Genomic DNA, 17,691 nt, shown 5'->3' with positions numbered 1-17,691 from the left:
TAGACTGCAGAATCATGACATCAGCAATGCAGCGTTGTAATCAACTCCTGACATATGGCTCCTGGGGCTAGTAAAACTCTGTCTCAGCTACAGTATGTTCTAGTAAAACTCTGTCTCAGCTACAGTATGTTCTAGTAAAACTCTGTCTCAGCTACAGTATGTTCTAGTAAAACTCTGTCTCAGCTACAGTATGTTCTAGTAAAACTCTGTCTCAGCTACAGTATGTTCTAGTAAAACTCTGTCTCAGCTACAGTATGTTCTAGTAAAACTCTGTCTCAGCTACAGTATGTTCTAGTAAAACTCTTTCTCAGCTACAGTATGTTCTAGTAAAACTCTGTCTCAGCTACAGTATGTTCTAGTAAAACTCTGTCTCAGCTACAGTATGTTCTAGTAAAACTCTGTCTCAGCTACAGTTTGTTCTAGTAAAACTCTGTCTCAGCTACAGTATGTTCTAGTAAAACTCTGTCTCAGCTACAGTATGTTCTAGTAAAACTCTGTCTCAGCTACAGTATGTTCTAGTAAAACTCTGTCTCAGCTACAGTATGTTCTTGCAGGGTGCTTGCTTATGGGGCAACCTGGTCACCATAGGGAAGTAGTTTTCACCAGGGGGTCCGGGGCTTGGAGTGCAACGCTGTGACTTTGCCGGTCACTCAACCAGTTAGTGCAGTGTTATAAGAGCCCTGTCTGATACTGTGGGCTCTATTTTGATTGTCTTAAGTACCAGCTCTTATGCCTTAACTTAAAGCCCTGTCCATACTGTCTCCGACCACCAAACCTTTCGTCTGAGAGTTCCGACTTTCCGACCTGCAGCTTTCCCAACTCAATTCAGGGTAATAATGTTTTTCAGAAGATGCGAGTGACGTACTTTTGTAGCTGAACCGGACCTTTCCGACGAAAAGTTCGATGGTCGGAGACAGTATGGACAGGCCTTTAAATTAAGGCATAAGAGCTGGTACTTAAGACAATCAAAATAGAGCCCTGTATGTCCAAAGTGGCCAAGAAGAACTACAGTATACAGTATGACCATGAACGTCTAGAATGTCAAAACATTTACCCTCTTTCCTGCCATTTTTCTACTTTCAATTGAGCGGAAATGCTTTGAACATAATTGTCTTTTAAAAACAAACCTGGCTCTGTCTGTCTGTCTGTCTGTCTGTCTGTCTGTCTGTCTGTCTGTCTGTCTGTCTGTCTGTCTGTCTGTCTGTCTGACTGTCTGTCTGTCTGTCTGTCTGTCTGTCTGTCTGTCTGTCTGTCTGTCTGTCTGTCTGTCTGTCTGTCTGTCTGTCTGTCTGTCTGTCTGTCTGTCCCTCCCTCCACAGGAAGCTCCACTGCACCAGGAACTTCATTCACATGAACCTCTTTGTGTCCTTCATGCTGAGGGCCATTTCAGTCTTCATCAAAGATGGTGTGCTGTACTCCAAAGAGGACAGCGACCACTGCTTTGTCCACACAGTTAGTACCCTACTCACATAATACATACACAGTTAGTACCCTACTCACTCTCACATAATACATACACAGTTAGTACCCTACTCACACTCACATAATACATACACAGTTAGTACCCTACTCACTCTCACATAATACATACACAGTACCCTACTCACTCTCACATAATACATACACAGTGTACGTACCCTACTCACTCTCACGTAATACATACACAGTTAGTACCCTACTCACACTCACATAATACATACACAGTTAGTACCCTACTCACTCTCACATACACAGTTAGTACGTACCCTACTCACTCACACATAATACATACACAGTTAGTACCCTACTCACACTCACCTAATACATACACAGTTAGTCCATACCCTACTCACTCTCACATAATACATACACAGTTAGTACCCTACTCACATAATACATACACTACTACACACTCTCATAATACATACCGTACATACATTGAAGATCAATTTGGTCTATAGCCACAGCCACAGCAGCAGAGGGAGCGCACACAATGATCTGATAACACAAACGCATAGGATAAATATGGGTAAATTCTCCTTCTACAACACTGCCACCCCTTAAAACATGTAGCTCGCTGGCATCCTTCAAACCTGCCCTGAAAACTCACCTTTCAGGAGGCCAGAGAAGGAGGTAGTTATCACTTCTCCCATAGACAGGCGATCAATCAATCAATATAGTCCCAAAATAAGGTTGGTGGCCTGGGGTTAGAGTGGACTGGGTTGTCTGTAACCCATGCTTTACAGACAGAGACATACATACTGTGTATGTATGAGATCCCGGAGAACCCTTGTCTCTCCCACCCTTTCCTGTCTGATACAAAAGGAATCGTGTTGAAGTGCAGGTTTTACGAGCGCGCTATTAAACGACGATTACAAATGCAGATCATTGTCATTATGTAGCCAAAGGAAAATACGCTTAATTAGGCCTTAACGAGGCCAGTTGAAATCAGACCATTAGCATATCACTGCCAATTTTTGTCCCCTTTAAAACCCTCTGCCTTGCCACTGTCACCATGGCGATCACGGGTCACCTTAATGGCATCACGGCGCTGGGAATCAGATCTGCGCTGTAATTGGTCGACCCCACCGAGGATGTGGACTCCTTTATTAACATGATATCATTAGATTATGTGCCCCCTGAGATGTCATTACTGTTTGCTGTACTAGTTTAATCCAGGACTATACCATAAATATTGCTCTCAAATGTTTGTTATAGGCTGAATCCGTATTTGCCGGGCAAAGCCCCACATTAAAGCAATTTCTGTTCTATTATGTCTATATAGAGATGTATTAAATGTCTCACTGCAATGTATTGTCTGACCATTTGGTCATACCATAGACCAGGGTTCTTCAACAGGGGGTCCGGGACCCCTATAGGCTGTCCCCAGAGTTACTACAGGGGGTCCTCCAGATCTTTGAGTGATAGAAACGTGTTTTTTTTTTATATTAACCACTTGAACCCTAGCGTCCGTATTCTGAGAACTTTAGCCAAAAATAAAGAGCAGACTAAGTACAGAGTGAAAGGCCAAGTTTATTAAGTATTGACAGTTCAAGTGGTTACATACCTGAAAACACAAATTGACATGGAATCTATGAACAGGTTGTGGGGGTCCATGCTTCATCTCTCTCTCAACTAAGGGATCCTAATTAGCCTGAAAACGTTGAAGACCCCTGCTGTTGACTGACAGGATGTGACAGATAAAAGTGAATATTTCAATATGCTAAAAGGTAATGGGCCCTATCTTGCACCCGGCGCAAATTGCCGCTGAGGGCAACGTAGGTGTCATTGCTAGTTTCCAACCGACGCAGATGTCATTTTCACGCCTGGCGCCAATTACCGAATGCACTTGGCTCATCTCTGTGCGCTGACGGGCATTGTTGATCTTAAAAGGAGGTGTGTTCTGACAAAAAGGTCAAAAAGCTGCTCTTAAATCCAGCGCAGTGTCAGCACCGGCATCTCCTTTACTGTTTAGAGAGCGCATCATTAAGATGCTTGCCGACGTAGGCCTGTTCACACAGTAATACTTGCAATCAAAACCCATCTGATTCTAACACATCACTCACAACATGGTAGATGACATTTCTGAGAGACTATTCAATCATATTGAATAGGGCTGGTGTCCATGGCCGTCAGCCAATTTGCCATGCTATTCATTTTCATGCTCAGAAAAGGCAGATAAACAGTTTTTCCACGCTCTTCATTTTGAATAATTCCTCGGTATTCAAAAGAAATAAAACGACTGGTGCAGTTATGTAGCGCCTTTATCCAAAGCGCTTGGCAATGTGCATTACATTCACCCATTTCACACACACACACACACACACACACACACACACACACACACACACGCACACAAACACACGTTCACACACACCGAGGACAGAAGAAAGAAACCTTGCGAGGAGCAGTCGGGAGCAGTGTTGGTGGATCATTGTGTGGTTCTTGTGTGTGTGGCCCAATACAGGTGGCGTGTAAAGCAGTGATGATTTTCTTCCATTACTGTGTGATGTCCAACTACTTCTGGCTGTTCATAGAAGGCCTGTATCTGTTCACCCTGCTGGTGGAGACGTTCTTCCCCGAGAGACGCTACTTCTATTGGTACACCATCGTAGGATGGGGTAGGTATTATCCACTCATCAGTTATTCAAGTGGAAAACAAAAAGCTACTATAATTTCTATGCTTTGCTCCATAATTTAAAGTTGTATATCATCACTGTCGGGCAGAAACCTTGTATCTCCAAGTTTCAAATTTGTAATTTCTTTCGCAAAATAAAGCACTGCTTCATCACACAAGGCCATCGCACAAAAGTAGTGAAAACAGCACAAGTTTAAAGCTATACTGTGTAAGTTGCTCAAATAGTGGTCAGAGCTGTATAGCAAACCGCGGTCGCGTCCGCATCTTTCGGACGTTTTTCGCCGGGCCTCTCACCACCGCGTCCGCCTGCAGCTCGCCGAGATCTATCTTTAGAGGGGTCCCTGGTTCCTGTGCATTCAGGCATTCCGGAGAAACGGACTCCTTCACCCGAGTATGTTGTTGTTATGTTGAGGCAAGCTACTTCCTGAGAAGTCAGCAAGATGCGCCTGTGATTGGCCGGTAGTGTACCATGTGTTTTATGATCTGCGATATGATTGGCCAACGTATACACGTGATGCAGATGACGTCATTTTGCCGCGAAATTCTCCCCCCTCACGGCTCATAGAAAACATATAAAGAGAAGGCTTTAGAAGCTGAAATTAACGGAGTGGGGGTTCTAAAACTTTAGCGATTTAACAGTTAGGACAATTTTAAGATTTGTTTTATAAAAAAAGTTACATGGTATAACTTTAAATCATTTTAAAATTGATAAATTCAAAACAAACGGTTTTGGACATACAAGGTTTCCACCCGACAACGACGATATCTTTATTTTTCCACCTGTGCTGTATGCGCGTTTCAAAACAGCAACATGGTTCCAAGGTCACACGTTACAATGAAAACCTCCACCGGCTGTCTGTCAGTCAGTCAGTCAGTCAGTCAGTCCCTCCGTCTGTCAGTCTGTCCGTCACGTCACGCCATGTCACACTTTTAGCCCTGCTTTTGGCCCAGTAAAAAGGTTATATTATGTAACTGCGATTTTCATCATGGTGCCCTCCTTTATATTTTTATGATCTGAACGTATAAAACTATAAATGCATATGAATGAACTACCGGAACTTTACTGGAACTTTGGTAATCATAGGGGCTATAATTAATCTATTGTTTTTCTCTAACTGTGCAAAATTTACATCGTGGAACATCATCTGTAAACTTTTTTAAGTTTCATTGTTGGACGAATGACAATGACAATCAACTTCAACTAAAGAATAATCTCTGTTATTGCAGGCACTCCTACCATTTGTGTGACTGTCTGGGCAGTGCTGAGGCTGCATTTTGATGACTCAGGGTACGTCCAAACAATGTCATCTCCACAATGCACCAAGGTCACTGTCAATAAAAGCACACTATATGAGAAATAGCCAGGTACAGTAAAATGATATGCACATCTGCACAATAAAAGATTCAGAGAAGTTCACAAGGGCAATGGAAACAGTATGTTATTATTATTATTATAGTTATTATCACAACCGGGTAGAGCAGGCTCACTGCCACGGAGACTGTGGTTCGATTAAAAAAAATCGATTTATTTTTTATAAGAGAATGATCAATTGTTCGGATCAACCGCTTAAATCATTTAGGCCTAGAATTATTGAATGCTTTAACCAGTGAAAAATAGCAGATATACAAGCTCACAGAGCGGCACCGAGTGCCGCGCTGCAAGCTTGTTGATCTGCTATTTTTGAAAAAGTCGTGAAAATGTGTGCACATCTTTGAATATATGTATTTTCAAAGCGAAATTTTGCTTCTGGGGGATCCCTGGAACTAAATATTCTGAGATGGGGGTCCGTGGCCAAATACATATCATTTTGGGGGTCCTTCACATGAAAAGGTTTGAGAACCACTGACATAGTAGTCTCTCAAGAAAACAGACTAACTGAGCTCCATTTAAGTGAAAAGGACCTTTTCTTTGATGATGGCTGGCCAGATTGCTGACACAGAAACATAGGTTTTTCAAAAAATCTTAGAAGGATTCAAAAGACACTTATAGAATCGGGTCAAAATTCTAATTTTCACGATTTAAAAAAAATAGCAGATCTACAAGCTCGCAGCGCGGCACTCGGTGCCGCGCTGTGAGCTTGTATATCTGCTATTTTTCAATAGTTAAAGCATAAAATAAAGATACACAATAATGTGTACCCGTTCTAAATTTGAAGCCCTATATTTCACTTAATTGTACAATGGTGCCGTGCATAAATATCCAATCTACAAGCTCACAGTGTGTCACATTATTGCGATGAGGAGAATTGGCATGATGACTAAATTAGGGAGAAATCATTTGATCACATCAATCTTAAAAATAAAATCACAAAATAATGTTTAGTGTCATCGTCATGACAAGTTCAGACTCTGGTTGTGTTATTACAGGGGCCTTCAGACTTGCCTGGCTCCAGCCAATAGACCCGCCCACTCTCTGAGTGGACTGCTTCTCTTGGTCTGGAATTAGCATATGACGCGCGTCTTTATGTCGGTGTCTTGGCAAACCGACCGGCACCGACCAATGAAATCAATGCAAGACGGAGGAGGGGTGGGTCTAACTTTTGAAAATCAACAGAAACAGTGGAGGGGTTCTTAATTGCTCCCTTTGAACTTCAAAAGGGTTCTGAACTGCAGTCAGTGATTGAGCCATACAAGTGTCAATTAGCTTGTTAGTGATTCTCTCTAATCAATGAAACATCAAAGACAATGCCTGACATAGAGGGGAGGGGGAGGGGAGAATGTTTTGTGTACACAAGTCAAACACAACCCCTCCCACCAGATGTCTTGTGATTGGGAATTTCAAATTTTAAATCCCCTCCCCTTTGAAATCTCTTACAATGGGGACAATGTCAGACTCAAGCTCCAGCGCAGAGTCTGAAATCAGGCTACCTTCAGACAGGAGGACCAAGAAACACAATCAATCAATGCAGACTCAGAGGTCCAACACACAACATAAAAATACTATTCATACAAAAAAAGAAAACATCAGCTCTTACACGAGACAATCAAACCAGTGTTTCCAAAAAGTAGACCGATATCTGGTATCACTGAGTGTTAGACAGCAGCATGATGATAGAATTCTGAGACTCATTCAGTCAACACATACATTTGTGCATTTCAAATTTCTCAAACTATTATCTGTCCATTGTGATTATGTTGCCACTAGGCCCTGGATTCCCCATTCAGTGCCCATGGTTTGAAATACTTAATTAATTTGTTGAGTTGTTACAAACTGAAATGGGGTTTTTCTCCCTTTTCCTCCAGCTGCTGGGACACGAATGAGAACACTGCCCTCTGGTGGGTGATCAAGGGACCGGTGGTGACCTCCATCATGGTAGGACAGGCACATATAAAACTGTGTATCAGTGTTTCTCAAACATTCACATTTCAAGGTCTCCCCTGTACAAATGGAACCAAATGATGGGTTCATTTGGTTCCATTTGTACACTGTCAGAGTTACAGACCGGTTTGGGTCAATTTAGACCCCCTAAACTAAAGGAACCCACAGAGTCCCTGGAATCCACTTTGAGCACTGCTGTATATCATAACTGATAACTTGTTCTGATCTATCCCCGCTCTAATCTCCTCATTATTAGGCAACCTCATCTCTTCTCCACACCTCTCCCTCCCTTCATCTATTTTGTAATTCATGACAAATCTTTTAAATTGCCCATCGATACATTTCCGCTGCTCGTGTGCTCACATCAAAAAAGTTTGATTCTTTTTTTGTGTTGCTTTCTTTCTTTCTTTCTTTCTTTCTTTCTATCTTTCTTTCTTTCTTTCTTTCTTTCAGATCAATTTTGTCCTGTTCATTGGGATTATCGTTATTTTGGTCCAGAAGCTGCAGTCACCTGATATCGGGGGAAACGAGTCCAGCATCTACCTGTAAGTTTGAGCCGACAGAAGAGATGTTGTGTCTTTCCTCAGAGCCAATTCTCAGGGCCAAGAGTAAAACGTAATCACGGTTAGGCTTTTTAATAAAGAGCCAGTGTTGTTGTATCAATGTGTTTTGCTGCTGTCATTGCACAGATAGTAAAGAGAAATGCGCTTTTGTACTGTACATGTTGACCATTGTGCATTTTTGTCCAAGAGCTCAACTGGTGGCTTTGACACGTCGTAGTTGAAATTCCATCAGGTTTTATTGAGTGGGTAGAGAGGACGTCTGGTAATTAGGAAGGTCTTCGGCTCATCCCCCCACACAGCCCAGTGTACACTATGTACCAGGGACGTGCTGGGCCCCTGATTCAGCCCGGGAAAAAAGAGTTGTAGAGGCCCTCATTGCGCGCTATAGAGAGAGATCTATCTCTCTCTATAGCACTGCTGCTACTCAAAGATTTGTCATTTCAGATCATGACAAGTGACAAGCCAGTGGGCCAATTACATGAGTTATATTTCGTCGTTGTCGGGTGGAAACCTTGTACGTCCAAAACCGTTTGTTTTGTATTTATCATTTTAAAAATGATTTAAACTAGTGAAAACAGCCGAGGCGTTGTGTGCTTGTAGATCTGCTGTTTTCACTACTTTTGTGCGACGGCCTTGTATGATGAAGCAGGGCTTTGCGAGAAAAAAACTACAAATTTGAAACTTGGAGATACAAGGTTTCTGCCCAACAGTGACAATTTACTTTGTTGGCCGCCCAGCCCCCAAAATGGAACGAAGGCCGACATTTTATTTTATTTTATTTTTTCCTAATGGCCGGCCTGGACCAGCCGGGAATGAACCGGCCGTTCGGGAGTCCCGCTTTTCCCAATGGCCAGCACGTCCCTGGCGACCTCCAAAATAATCATATTTTAACTGGGGACCCCACCCCCACCCCCACTCTGACGAGCTCTAAGAGTTGAGGCATTACATTTTACATCACGGTTGCGAGGCGTTGTGAGCATGTAGACCGGCTGTTTTCACAATTTCTGCCTCTACTATTTGACAATTTGGACAATGTTTAATTTGTCGTTTTAGAGGTTAATTATCACTTTAGAAATATTATTAATGACAGTCACTGTTCCCAATAGTTAGGATGGGTAAAGGCAGAATACACATACACTACATTATGCAAATCTACTGTAGCAAAGATACCCCAACAGCAACTGAAGGAGACACAATTATTGTATAGAGAAAAGTGTGGTAAATTAAACTCTTTTTTTTCCAGCTTTTTGATTTTGCTTTCAAGACAAGATGGTAGCCATTCAGGAAACCAAAGATAAGTTAGGGAAATGGACATGCAACACAGGTTCCAAATACCGGTGGACTGTGATTATGTGGTGAGCGCACAATCCGCTCGTCTACTCTACTGGTGTACGGCCCACTTTAATGATCCTCTTAATTCACGTTCACTTTGAGATTTGGAATTCAGTCATTTGGATTTGGAGTTCAGTTATGTTGCTGGCCCAATTCTACCCTCTCAGTGAACAATTATGTAGAATTTACAATCTTTCAGCCGTCTTTCAGCCTGTGTTTGCTGTACCTGTGTGCACAGAACGTGTCTCATGAAGGTACTGTTTGCCAGAGAGTCTTGTCCCCGACCGAGAGCGGTGTATTTTCTGTGTATTCTGTGTGCGTGACCGTCTGTCCCCTGTCCTTAAAGACATTGTCTTTGCTGTACTGTTGTGTTGTCTTTGTGCTGTGTAGCAGCTGTGCTCAGAAATGCTTCAGTGAGCCCACACAGGCTGTGCAGCATTCGTGCAGGATGTCAGAATTATCCACCATTACACTGTAAGTGCGTGTATGTGTGTGTGGGGGCATGCTGGCATTTATTATGTACGCACACAGATGTGCACCTGTGTGTATGTATGTATAGTATTGTGCGCACATACATGTTTGTGTACATTTTGTCTCCGTCCTGTGTTGATTTACATGACTGTGGTTGTTACCCATTCAGACCTGGTACGCATTATTATGCAATATTGCTTTAATCATTATTTTATGCTTTAACTATAAAACAGTAGAAGGTATACAAGCGCACAGCACTGCACCAAGTGCAGCGCTGCGAGCTTGTAGATCTGCTATTTTTGAAAAAACGTGAAATCTTTGAATATTTCTGACCTCATTCTATAAATATCGTCTAAATCTTTCTTCTAAATCAGTGCTTCTCAAACTTTTTCATGTCAAGGACCCCCAAAATTACATGTATTTGGCCGCGGACCCATCTCAAAATATGTCGTTCCAGGGACTGCCCGAAGCAAATGTTTGAGTTACAAATGTTCCCTATTAAAAAGATATATTCAAAGATTTGCCAAACAACACGATTTAAAAAAAATAGCAGATCTACAAGCTCGCAGCGTGGCACTGGGTGCTGCGCTGTGAGCTTGTTTATCTGCTATTTTTCAATAGCCAAAGTATAAAATAATGGTTAAAGTGGTTAAAACGTTCCAGGTTCTTAATCGGTCAAACCTTCTCATTCCCTGAACCCTGAAATGCATATCCAGTTTGTGAGGACCCTCCCCACCTCAGAGAAGTCTACTGGGATGTTTGCGTGCAGTAGTGCATCGTTGCTTACTTTGTGTCAGCAGGGGGACAAGAGCAGAGAATGTGACTTGCACTGTATTGATTAGAATAGGTTACGCTCTAATTAAGCATTAGGCATTAATAAATCTCAGTGAATGAAGCATCCTCCATTTCTGTTTGTCTTGTTTAAGGACTACCTAAGGGTAGTGGTCCTCAAACATGTCAAGAATCCTCAAATTGGTTGAGTATTTGGCCGTGAAACCCCATCAAATTCCAAAGATTTTGATGCTATAATAAATCATTTTGCTGGGGACCCCCTGGAACCCCTTGGGAGTCTTTGAGAACCAGTACCCTAGAATCCCCATGGGCCCCGTTCTGACAACTGCTGTCTCCCTTCACTTGACGTGCGTGCGTGTGTGCGTGCATGTGTTTGTGTCACACTATTTCCACCAACTGTATGACACGAAGCCTACTATTAAAGAGTGTCTCAAGAGTCTCAACTTAAAGAGTGGTAAGTGGTGGTGACTTCTAGCATGTATTAATTAGTGCAGTGGTTCTCAACCTGTGAGTCGGGACCCCCAGTGGGGTCCCCACATGATTTTGGGAGGGTCCCCAGCAGATGATTAGCTTTATGTGCAAGTTCAACATTGTTTTCTAACTCAACAGTAAACAAACCAAAACAAAACATGCAGTATAAGTGTATATACTACAAGGTATCTGCACATTTATATATATACCGGTATGTGTGTGTGTGTGTGTGTGTGTGTGTGTGTGTGTGTGTGTGTGTGTGTGTGTGTGTGTGTGTGTGTGTGTGTGTGTGTGTGTGTGTGTGTGTGTGTGTGTGTGTGTGGGTGTTATAGTATAGATATTTATCAGAGTTAAACTAAATCTAATGCTTCAATTCATACAATTCCAAGTGCTTGTCAGGGTGGGGAGGGTCCCAGTTAATATGATGTTTTGGGGGGTCACGGCCTGAAACTGTATATGTGCAGTAGGTCAGTGATGACTTCATTCTGACCGAGCTGCAGTGTCAGGGTGGGCCTTACCATTACTTCACCCCAAACCTCCAAGCCTCATTTACACTTAGTTGTACAGCATTATAACTGATACCTCAATGCCTCATCATGCACAGCAAGACCCCCAGTACGAATTGATGTAACTCAGAGAGTGTACGAATGGAACCAAATGGACCCTTACGGTTCCATTTGGGTCCTTTTGTACACTCTCAGAATCAAAATGTTTACCGTGGGGGATTTTATCAAATGTAATGATTGTATGTATTTTATTGTGTGTGTGTGTGTGTGTGTGTGTGTGTGTGTGTGTGTGTGTGTGTGTGTGTGTGTGTGTGTGTGTGTGTGTGTGTGTGTGTGTGTGTGTGTGTGTGTGTGCGTGCGTGCAGGCGACTGGCGCGCTCCACGCTCCTGCTCATCCCTCTGTTCGGCATCCACTACACCGTGTTTGCCTTCTCGCCGGAGGACGTGAGCAAGAGAGAGAGGCTGGTCTTTGAGCTGGGCCTGGGCTCCTTCCAGGTGCGCGCTTTCATCTGCTTCACCTCTCCTCTCCCACCAGGGGTGTCACACCAAATTCTGGGCCCTGGGTACAAGGATTCACTGCGGTTCACCCGCCGTGAATGTTAACCATTGAAAAATAGCAGATATACAAGCTCACAGCGCGGCACCGAGTGCCGCGCTGCGAGCTTGTAGATCTGCTATTTTTGAAAAAAATCGAGAAAATGTGTGCAAGAAACTGATGTTTCTATATGTCAGTGGTGCTCAAACGTTTTCATGTGAAGGACCCCCGAGATGATATGTATTTGGCCACAGCTAGACCCACATCTCAATTAATAACTAATATTTAGTTCCAGGGACCCCCCCCCCCCCCCCGGAAGCAAAATTTGAGTTACAAATGTTCGCTTAAAAAATACATATATTCAAAGATTTGCACACATTTTCACGACTTTTCAAAAATAGCAGATCTACAAGCTCGCAGTGAGCTTGTATATCTGCTATTTTTCAAATAGCTAAAGTTACTATAGGGCCCCTCCACCTTGGGCCCCGGTAACTCAGTCCCACTTTCCTACCCCTTGTGACGCCCCTGTCTCCCACCCTCCATAATGCACAGGCAGGATGCAGGAGAGGATGAATAGTGTAACAAAACTAACGGGATGTAGAATAGAGGCAGTGGTGGAAAAAGTACTCAAATGTTTTACTCAAGTAAAAGTATCAATACTGCAATGTAGAAATACTCTGTTAGGGTGCCCTCACACCAAAATACCTATGAGAGTGGAATCTGCGTTCCGCCAATGCATTTCAATGAGAGTGAATAAGCGGTTTCATGCCAGCAGAGGATTTCTGCAAAAACGCTCCCTTATCATTGAAATGCATTGGCGGAACGCGGATTCCACTCTCATAGGTATTTTGGTCTGAGGGCACCCTTAGGGTGCACGCACACCAAAATATGGTCGCAGGCTGATAAACTCTTTTGGTGCGCGGCTGACAAAAAACGCAGCGAGCGCATTCTGTCCCAAAGCCAGTGCCGCGCCTGTCACTCACTTCCTGAACACCTCCCCGTTCTGCCTTCGACTCACCCGATTGGACAGAGGGGGGGGGGAACCAGAATCTGCGTGGAGAATGTATCTGCTCCAGCATAAACGCAAGGTCGGCGCGGCACGCAGATATCCTCTCCTGACATGAAAACGCATCCCATTGAAATGCATTGGCGGAACACGGATTCCAATCTCATAGGTCCTTTGGGGTGGGTGCACCCTTACAAGTAAAAGTCCGGAATTCAAAATGTACTTGAATAAAAGTACAAAAGTATTGGCATCATATTGGAAATTGAAAATACTCAAGTAAAGTACAAATAATTCTAAATCGTACTTAAGTACAGTACTTCAAGTAAATGTACTTACTGTACTTACTTTCCACCACTGAATAGACCCTATTCACGCGCACTCAGCAAATTTCTCAGTAACTTCCTGGTCAGCTTTGAAGGGTAAATTAATACAGACATTGCTGGACTTAAAGCCAACAAATCATTATTTTGAACAGTAAAGTAAATTATAACGCTTTGTGCCTTTTACTATCTTGTGTTCTTGATCATGCTAGCCGTATTTTATACTGTACTATTCGGAAATTGCATTAAATTTGCGATTTCTGTGTTAACTCTATGGGCTTTTAGTAGGGTTTTCCCCCTTCAACCGTGACGTCAGCACCAGGAAGTTGCGTAACGTGAATTCGGTCAATAGAGGAAAATTCAATTTAGGGGGTCCTCCAAATATTTTCTTTACATTAATCAGTTGAATCCTATAGCATCGCTATTCTGAGGAGAACTTTAGCCACAAATTAGCGTTGTGAGCTTGTAGATCTGCTATTTTCTGCAAAGAGGTTTGTTGTAGAGTGGGGAAAAAGGGCGGACCAAGTAAAAGTTTACTAAGTAGTAAAAAAGTTGAAGACCCCTGTTCTAAAGGCTCAATCAGGTTTCCGTTTAGATCCACAGAGATGAAAGAGTTTGATATCTCAGGGGGATGCCATGGTTGTATGGTTAGACAGCCAGGTTAGCATTCACCAGCATTAGTGTAGAAAAGGTTTAAGATGTTGAGGTGTTATGGGCTGGTTCAAGGAGGGTTAACACTGCCGTGGTTCACCGGTTAGAGTGACGAGAGGTGGATTCCATTTTGTTATGGTGTTTATTCTAAAAGACAGAAATACAATCACGTTTACTTTCAACAATATAATTCATCATCATTAATAAACAATATAATTCATAATTAGATACAAGTGACATTTCAATTCAGTGACATTTCAATACAATATATAAACCTACATTACTTGTCAGTGACTACTGCATTGGACCAAATACACATCTCATAAGGCATCAGTACTTCATAAGGCATCAGTTTATACATGTAGATACTACTAGCCGTCAATAACCATACAAATCAACTCACGTCATTGACGCATAACAGGGTTTTTGTGCCTCCAGTCCAGAGCTCTCCTTGAGCTGTTGCCTCTTCTGCTGCTGCTGCCGAGCGTTAGTGCACACTGCACAGGCAAAGAAAGTCTCAGCAAGAACAGTCAGCCCACACCACGGTCCATGCGCCATGACACTTTGGGTGGCCAAACGTGCAACGGAAGCTGGATGAATAACATTGGCGTCTATGAGCTTCAGCTGGGACAGCTCATGAACAAAAAAATATTCTGAACGATTGAGACCTTTGTTGTATAATCGCTCCAGGAATACAAAAGAATACATATCACAGGTATTTTTACAATCACTTGCTTTTCGATGTGCACGGTACATAATGTTATTGAGGCAGCTAAACAGCGGCGGTGGCCGTTTCTGTCTCGGAGCTATCGCGAGATTTGGATTCCAGACAGGGAATGGTGGAGAGTCTCGCGATACTATCTAGTTCAGAAACGTAAATTGTGCTCTTTAGATGCCTCTATAATGTTATACAGTGTACTCACCGAATAGCAACACAGCACAAAACAATGTGTCACATGTCTTCTTTTATATTCCTGAGCTGAGTGTTTTATGAAGGTCTCTATCGTTCAGAATTATTTTTTGTTCATGAGCTGTCCCAGCTGAAGCTCATAGACGCAATGTTATTCATCGAGCTTCCGTTGCAAGTTTGGCCACCCAAAGTGTCATGGCGGATGGCCATGGAGCCTAAAATGACGTTGGTGTCCATTCCTTCTTTGATCTTCCTTGTGCACAGGCAGGATATATAGAGGGACTGATTGGGCTGTGAGTGCAGGTGTGTGACTTGAGTGAGCAGGTGAGGGGTGGAGCCGATGATGAGCCGGGGGGTGGGGTTGCTGTCCAGTGTGAATCTTTTGTACAGTTAGTTTTACTGAGGTTAGGGTTAGGGTTCAGGTTACGTCTTTTTTCCATCTCTGCAATATTCATCTGTGCTGTAGATTTGTGCGTTAATAGGTCTTTTTAATAGGTCTTTTTAACACAATTTCTTTCTAAATGATTTGTACTATTAGACAAAATATCTGTCAAAACCGGTGGTCTAGGAACTTGTAATCAGAATAAGACTCTGGCATCGTTCGGGCTCTAGTGACGAGTCGATCGGTCCTTCAGCAGCACACAATGTGGTACCTAGTTTCTATTGTAACTCACTCTGCATACAGTATAATGAGAATCAGCTAAACGGGTAGCATATAAATATTCACTAGGTAAATTCTCTGCAGCAAAAGGGGTTTGAAGAACTGCTCATTGAAGTAATGTACATAGTTCATTTTCTCTCATACCAATTCATTAAACTCATTGCTTTTTAAAGTAAATATTAAAGGCAGTTCTCGGCTGCTGTTATCAGCCTATTCCTAAGTGCCTCTCAATTCTTCTCCATTCTTTTCCCAGGGCTTTGTGGTAGCTGTCCTGTACTGTTTCCTCAATGGCGAGGTAGGTTTTCAGTTCCAATTTATATACACATAACATACTCATTAAGCCAGACTATTGCTCACAACGTTGTAGCTTGGCTATTTTTGGCATGTGGCATGACATGATGTGGAACAATTAAAGATGGGGTGCCATGGTTTCCTCCCCCCCTACAACAGGATGATCAGGTATTATGAATATACTAGGAGGATTTTATCCAAAAAAGTGTACAGAAAGTGTTAAAATTACGTTTTTACGTGGCCACACCCACCAGTTCATTATGTATGCCTGGTTGTCAGGTGGGTGGTGACCAAGATGAAGGTAGCCACACCCACAGTGTTGGGTGTATGGTAAAAGGGGAGGGGATGAATTTATGATGTCATTAAATGTTTTTTGATCGTGCCTTTTGACTCAGTGGCTTTCAGCTTTCAGGAAGAAACCAAAAATACACAGGGAAGGCACATTTGCACATTATAACCACACCCGGTGGTCTATCAGAGTAATGTCCATAGACACATACAAAACAGAAAAAGTACAAAACTATGGCACCACCTCTTTAAGCAACTTAACAGGGTTTCTAATGTCAATTGCAATTGATTCTCAAAGGGCGCTTTTCGAACGGCAAAGAACCGGTTCGGGTTCTTTCTCCCGCCTATGGGATGAACCAGAGGTGAGCTTTTCCACCGAGAACCGAGTTGGTTCCGAACCGTAAAAGTTGGTTCGGAACGGGAACCACAAAATCCATGGTTTCCTCTGGTTCTATCATGGTTCACTCTGATGGAAACGCAAGCCAGTTCGCGGCCGGTTCGAAAGAACGATCCAAGGTTCCAAGAAAGTTGAACGGCACTGGTTCTTGAACCAAGGTTCTTTTGGTGGAAAAGGCCCCCAAAGTGCTGTACTGTATGTCGATCTTTTCTCACGTGGTGGTGGGTGAATGTTACTGCCCGTACTGGCGCAGGAGTGACGTGTACTGCACCTGTTGGCGGAGCCGGTACAGCTTAAAGTACATTAAAAAATGACCTTGTGAAGTTTCTCCCTGAAGGTGCAGTCGGAGATCAAGAGGAAATGGCGCAGCTGGACGGTGAACCGGTACTTTGCTGTGGATCTGAAGCAGCAACGGCACCCCTCGTTGGCCAGCAGTGGGGTGAACGGGGGGACCCAGCTCTCCATCTTGAGCAAGAGCAGCTCCCAGATACGCATGTCCAGCCCCCTGGCCGAGAACGCCAACCTCAGCCTCCCCACCTGAGCGTCTGATCGCGCCAAGAGTTCCCTGACTGCAAGGTGCCACCCTATTCGTCGCTGTCGGGCAGAAGCCTCGTATCTCCCAAGTTTCAAATTTGTACGCTTTTTTCGTAAATTAAAGCCCTGCTTTTGTCGCGCAAAACTAGTGAAAATAGCAGATCTACAAGCACACAACGTCTCGCATCGCGAGGCGTTGTGTGCTCGTAGATCGGCTATTTTCACTACTTTGAATAATATTTAAAATGGTAACACAAAACGAACGCTTTTGGACATACAAGGTTTCCATCCGACAACGACGTATTATTACGTCCAGACCAGTGGTTCTCAAATGTTTCCATTTCAAGCTCCGCCCCCATTTCTCTCAGAGTTACAGGCCTGTAAGGGTCCACTTAGGAACTCCGTCGAGGAACTCTGAGGGTCCCTGGACCACACTTTGAGAACCACTGGTCTAGATCAATCAGAGCTGACCAAAGTGGCCCCCTGTTGTACCTGTATTATATTTCCCGGTATGGCCATCAGCAACT

The 17,691-nt window shown here is 43.2% G+C and overlaps 1 protein-coding gene across 1 annotated transcript in view; it reads left to right on the top strand.

Moving 5' to 3' along the window:
* The window catches only part of adcyap1r1a (adenylate cyclase activating polypeptide 1a (pituitary) receptor type I), a gene marked incomplete at both ends in the record, with an annotated part of 49,991 nt that extends 32,820 nt beyond the window's left edge, over positions 1 to 17,171 (top strand). Inside the window, 8 exons of the mRNA XM_080726871.1 lie at positions 1,320 to 1,452; positions 3,947 to 4,100; positions 5,345 to 5,405; positions 7,361 to 7,430; positions 7,890 to 7,981; positions 11,937 to 12,066; positions 15,908 to 15,949; positions 16,968 to 17,171. Coding sequence (XP_080582997.1) covers positions 1,320 to 1,452; positions 3,947 to 4,100; positions 5,345 to 5,405; positions 7,361 to 7,430; positions 7,890 to 7,981; positions 11,937 to 12,066; positions 15,908 to 15,949; positions 16,968 to 17,171 — 886 coding nt within the window. The remainder of the gene's footprint in view (positions 1 to 1,319; positions 1,453 to 3,946; positions 4,101 to 5,344; positions 5,406 to 7,360; positions 7,431 to 7,889; positions 7,982 to 11,936; positions 12,067 to 15,907; positions 15,950 to 16,967) is intronic.
* Between the last annotated feature and the right edge of the window lie 520 nt (positions 17,172 to 17,691).

The sequence above is a fragment of the Nannobrachium achirus genome (assembly GCF_963921795.1).
Source record: "Nannobrachium achirus genome assembly, chromosome: 5".
Lineage (NCBI taxonomy): Eukaryota > Metazoa > Chordata > Actinopteri > Myctophiformes > Myctophidae > Nannobrachium > Nannobrachium achirus.
Note: the sequence above shows the minus strand (reverse complement) of the source record. Positions and strands in the feature narration are given on the sequence as shown.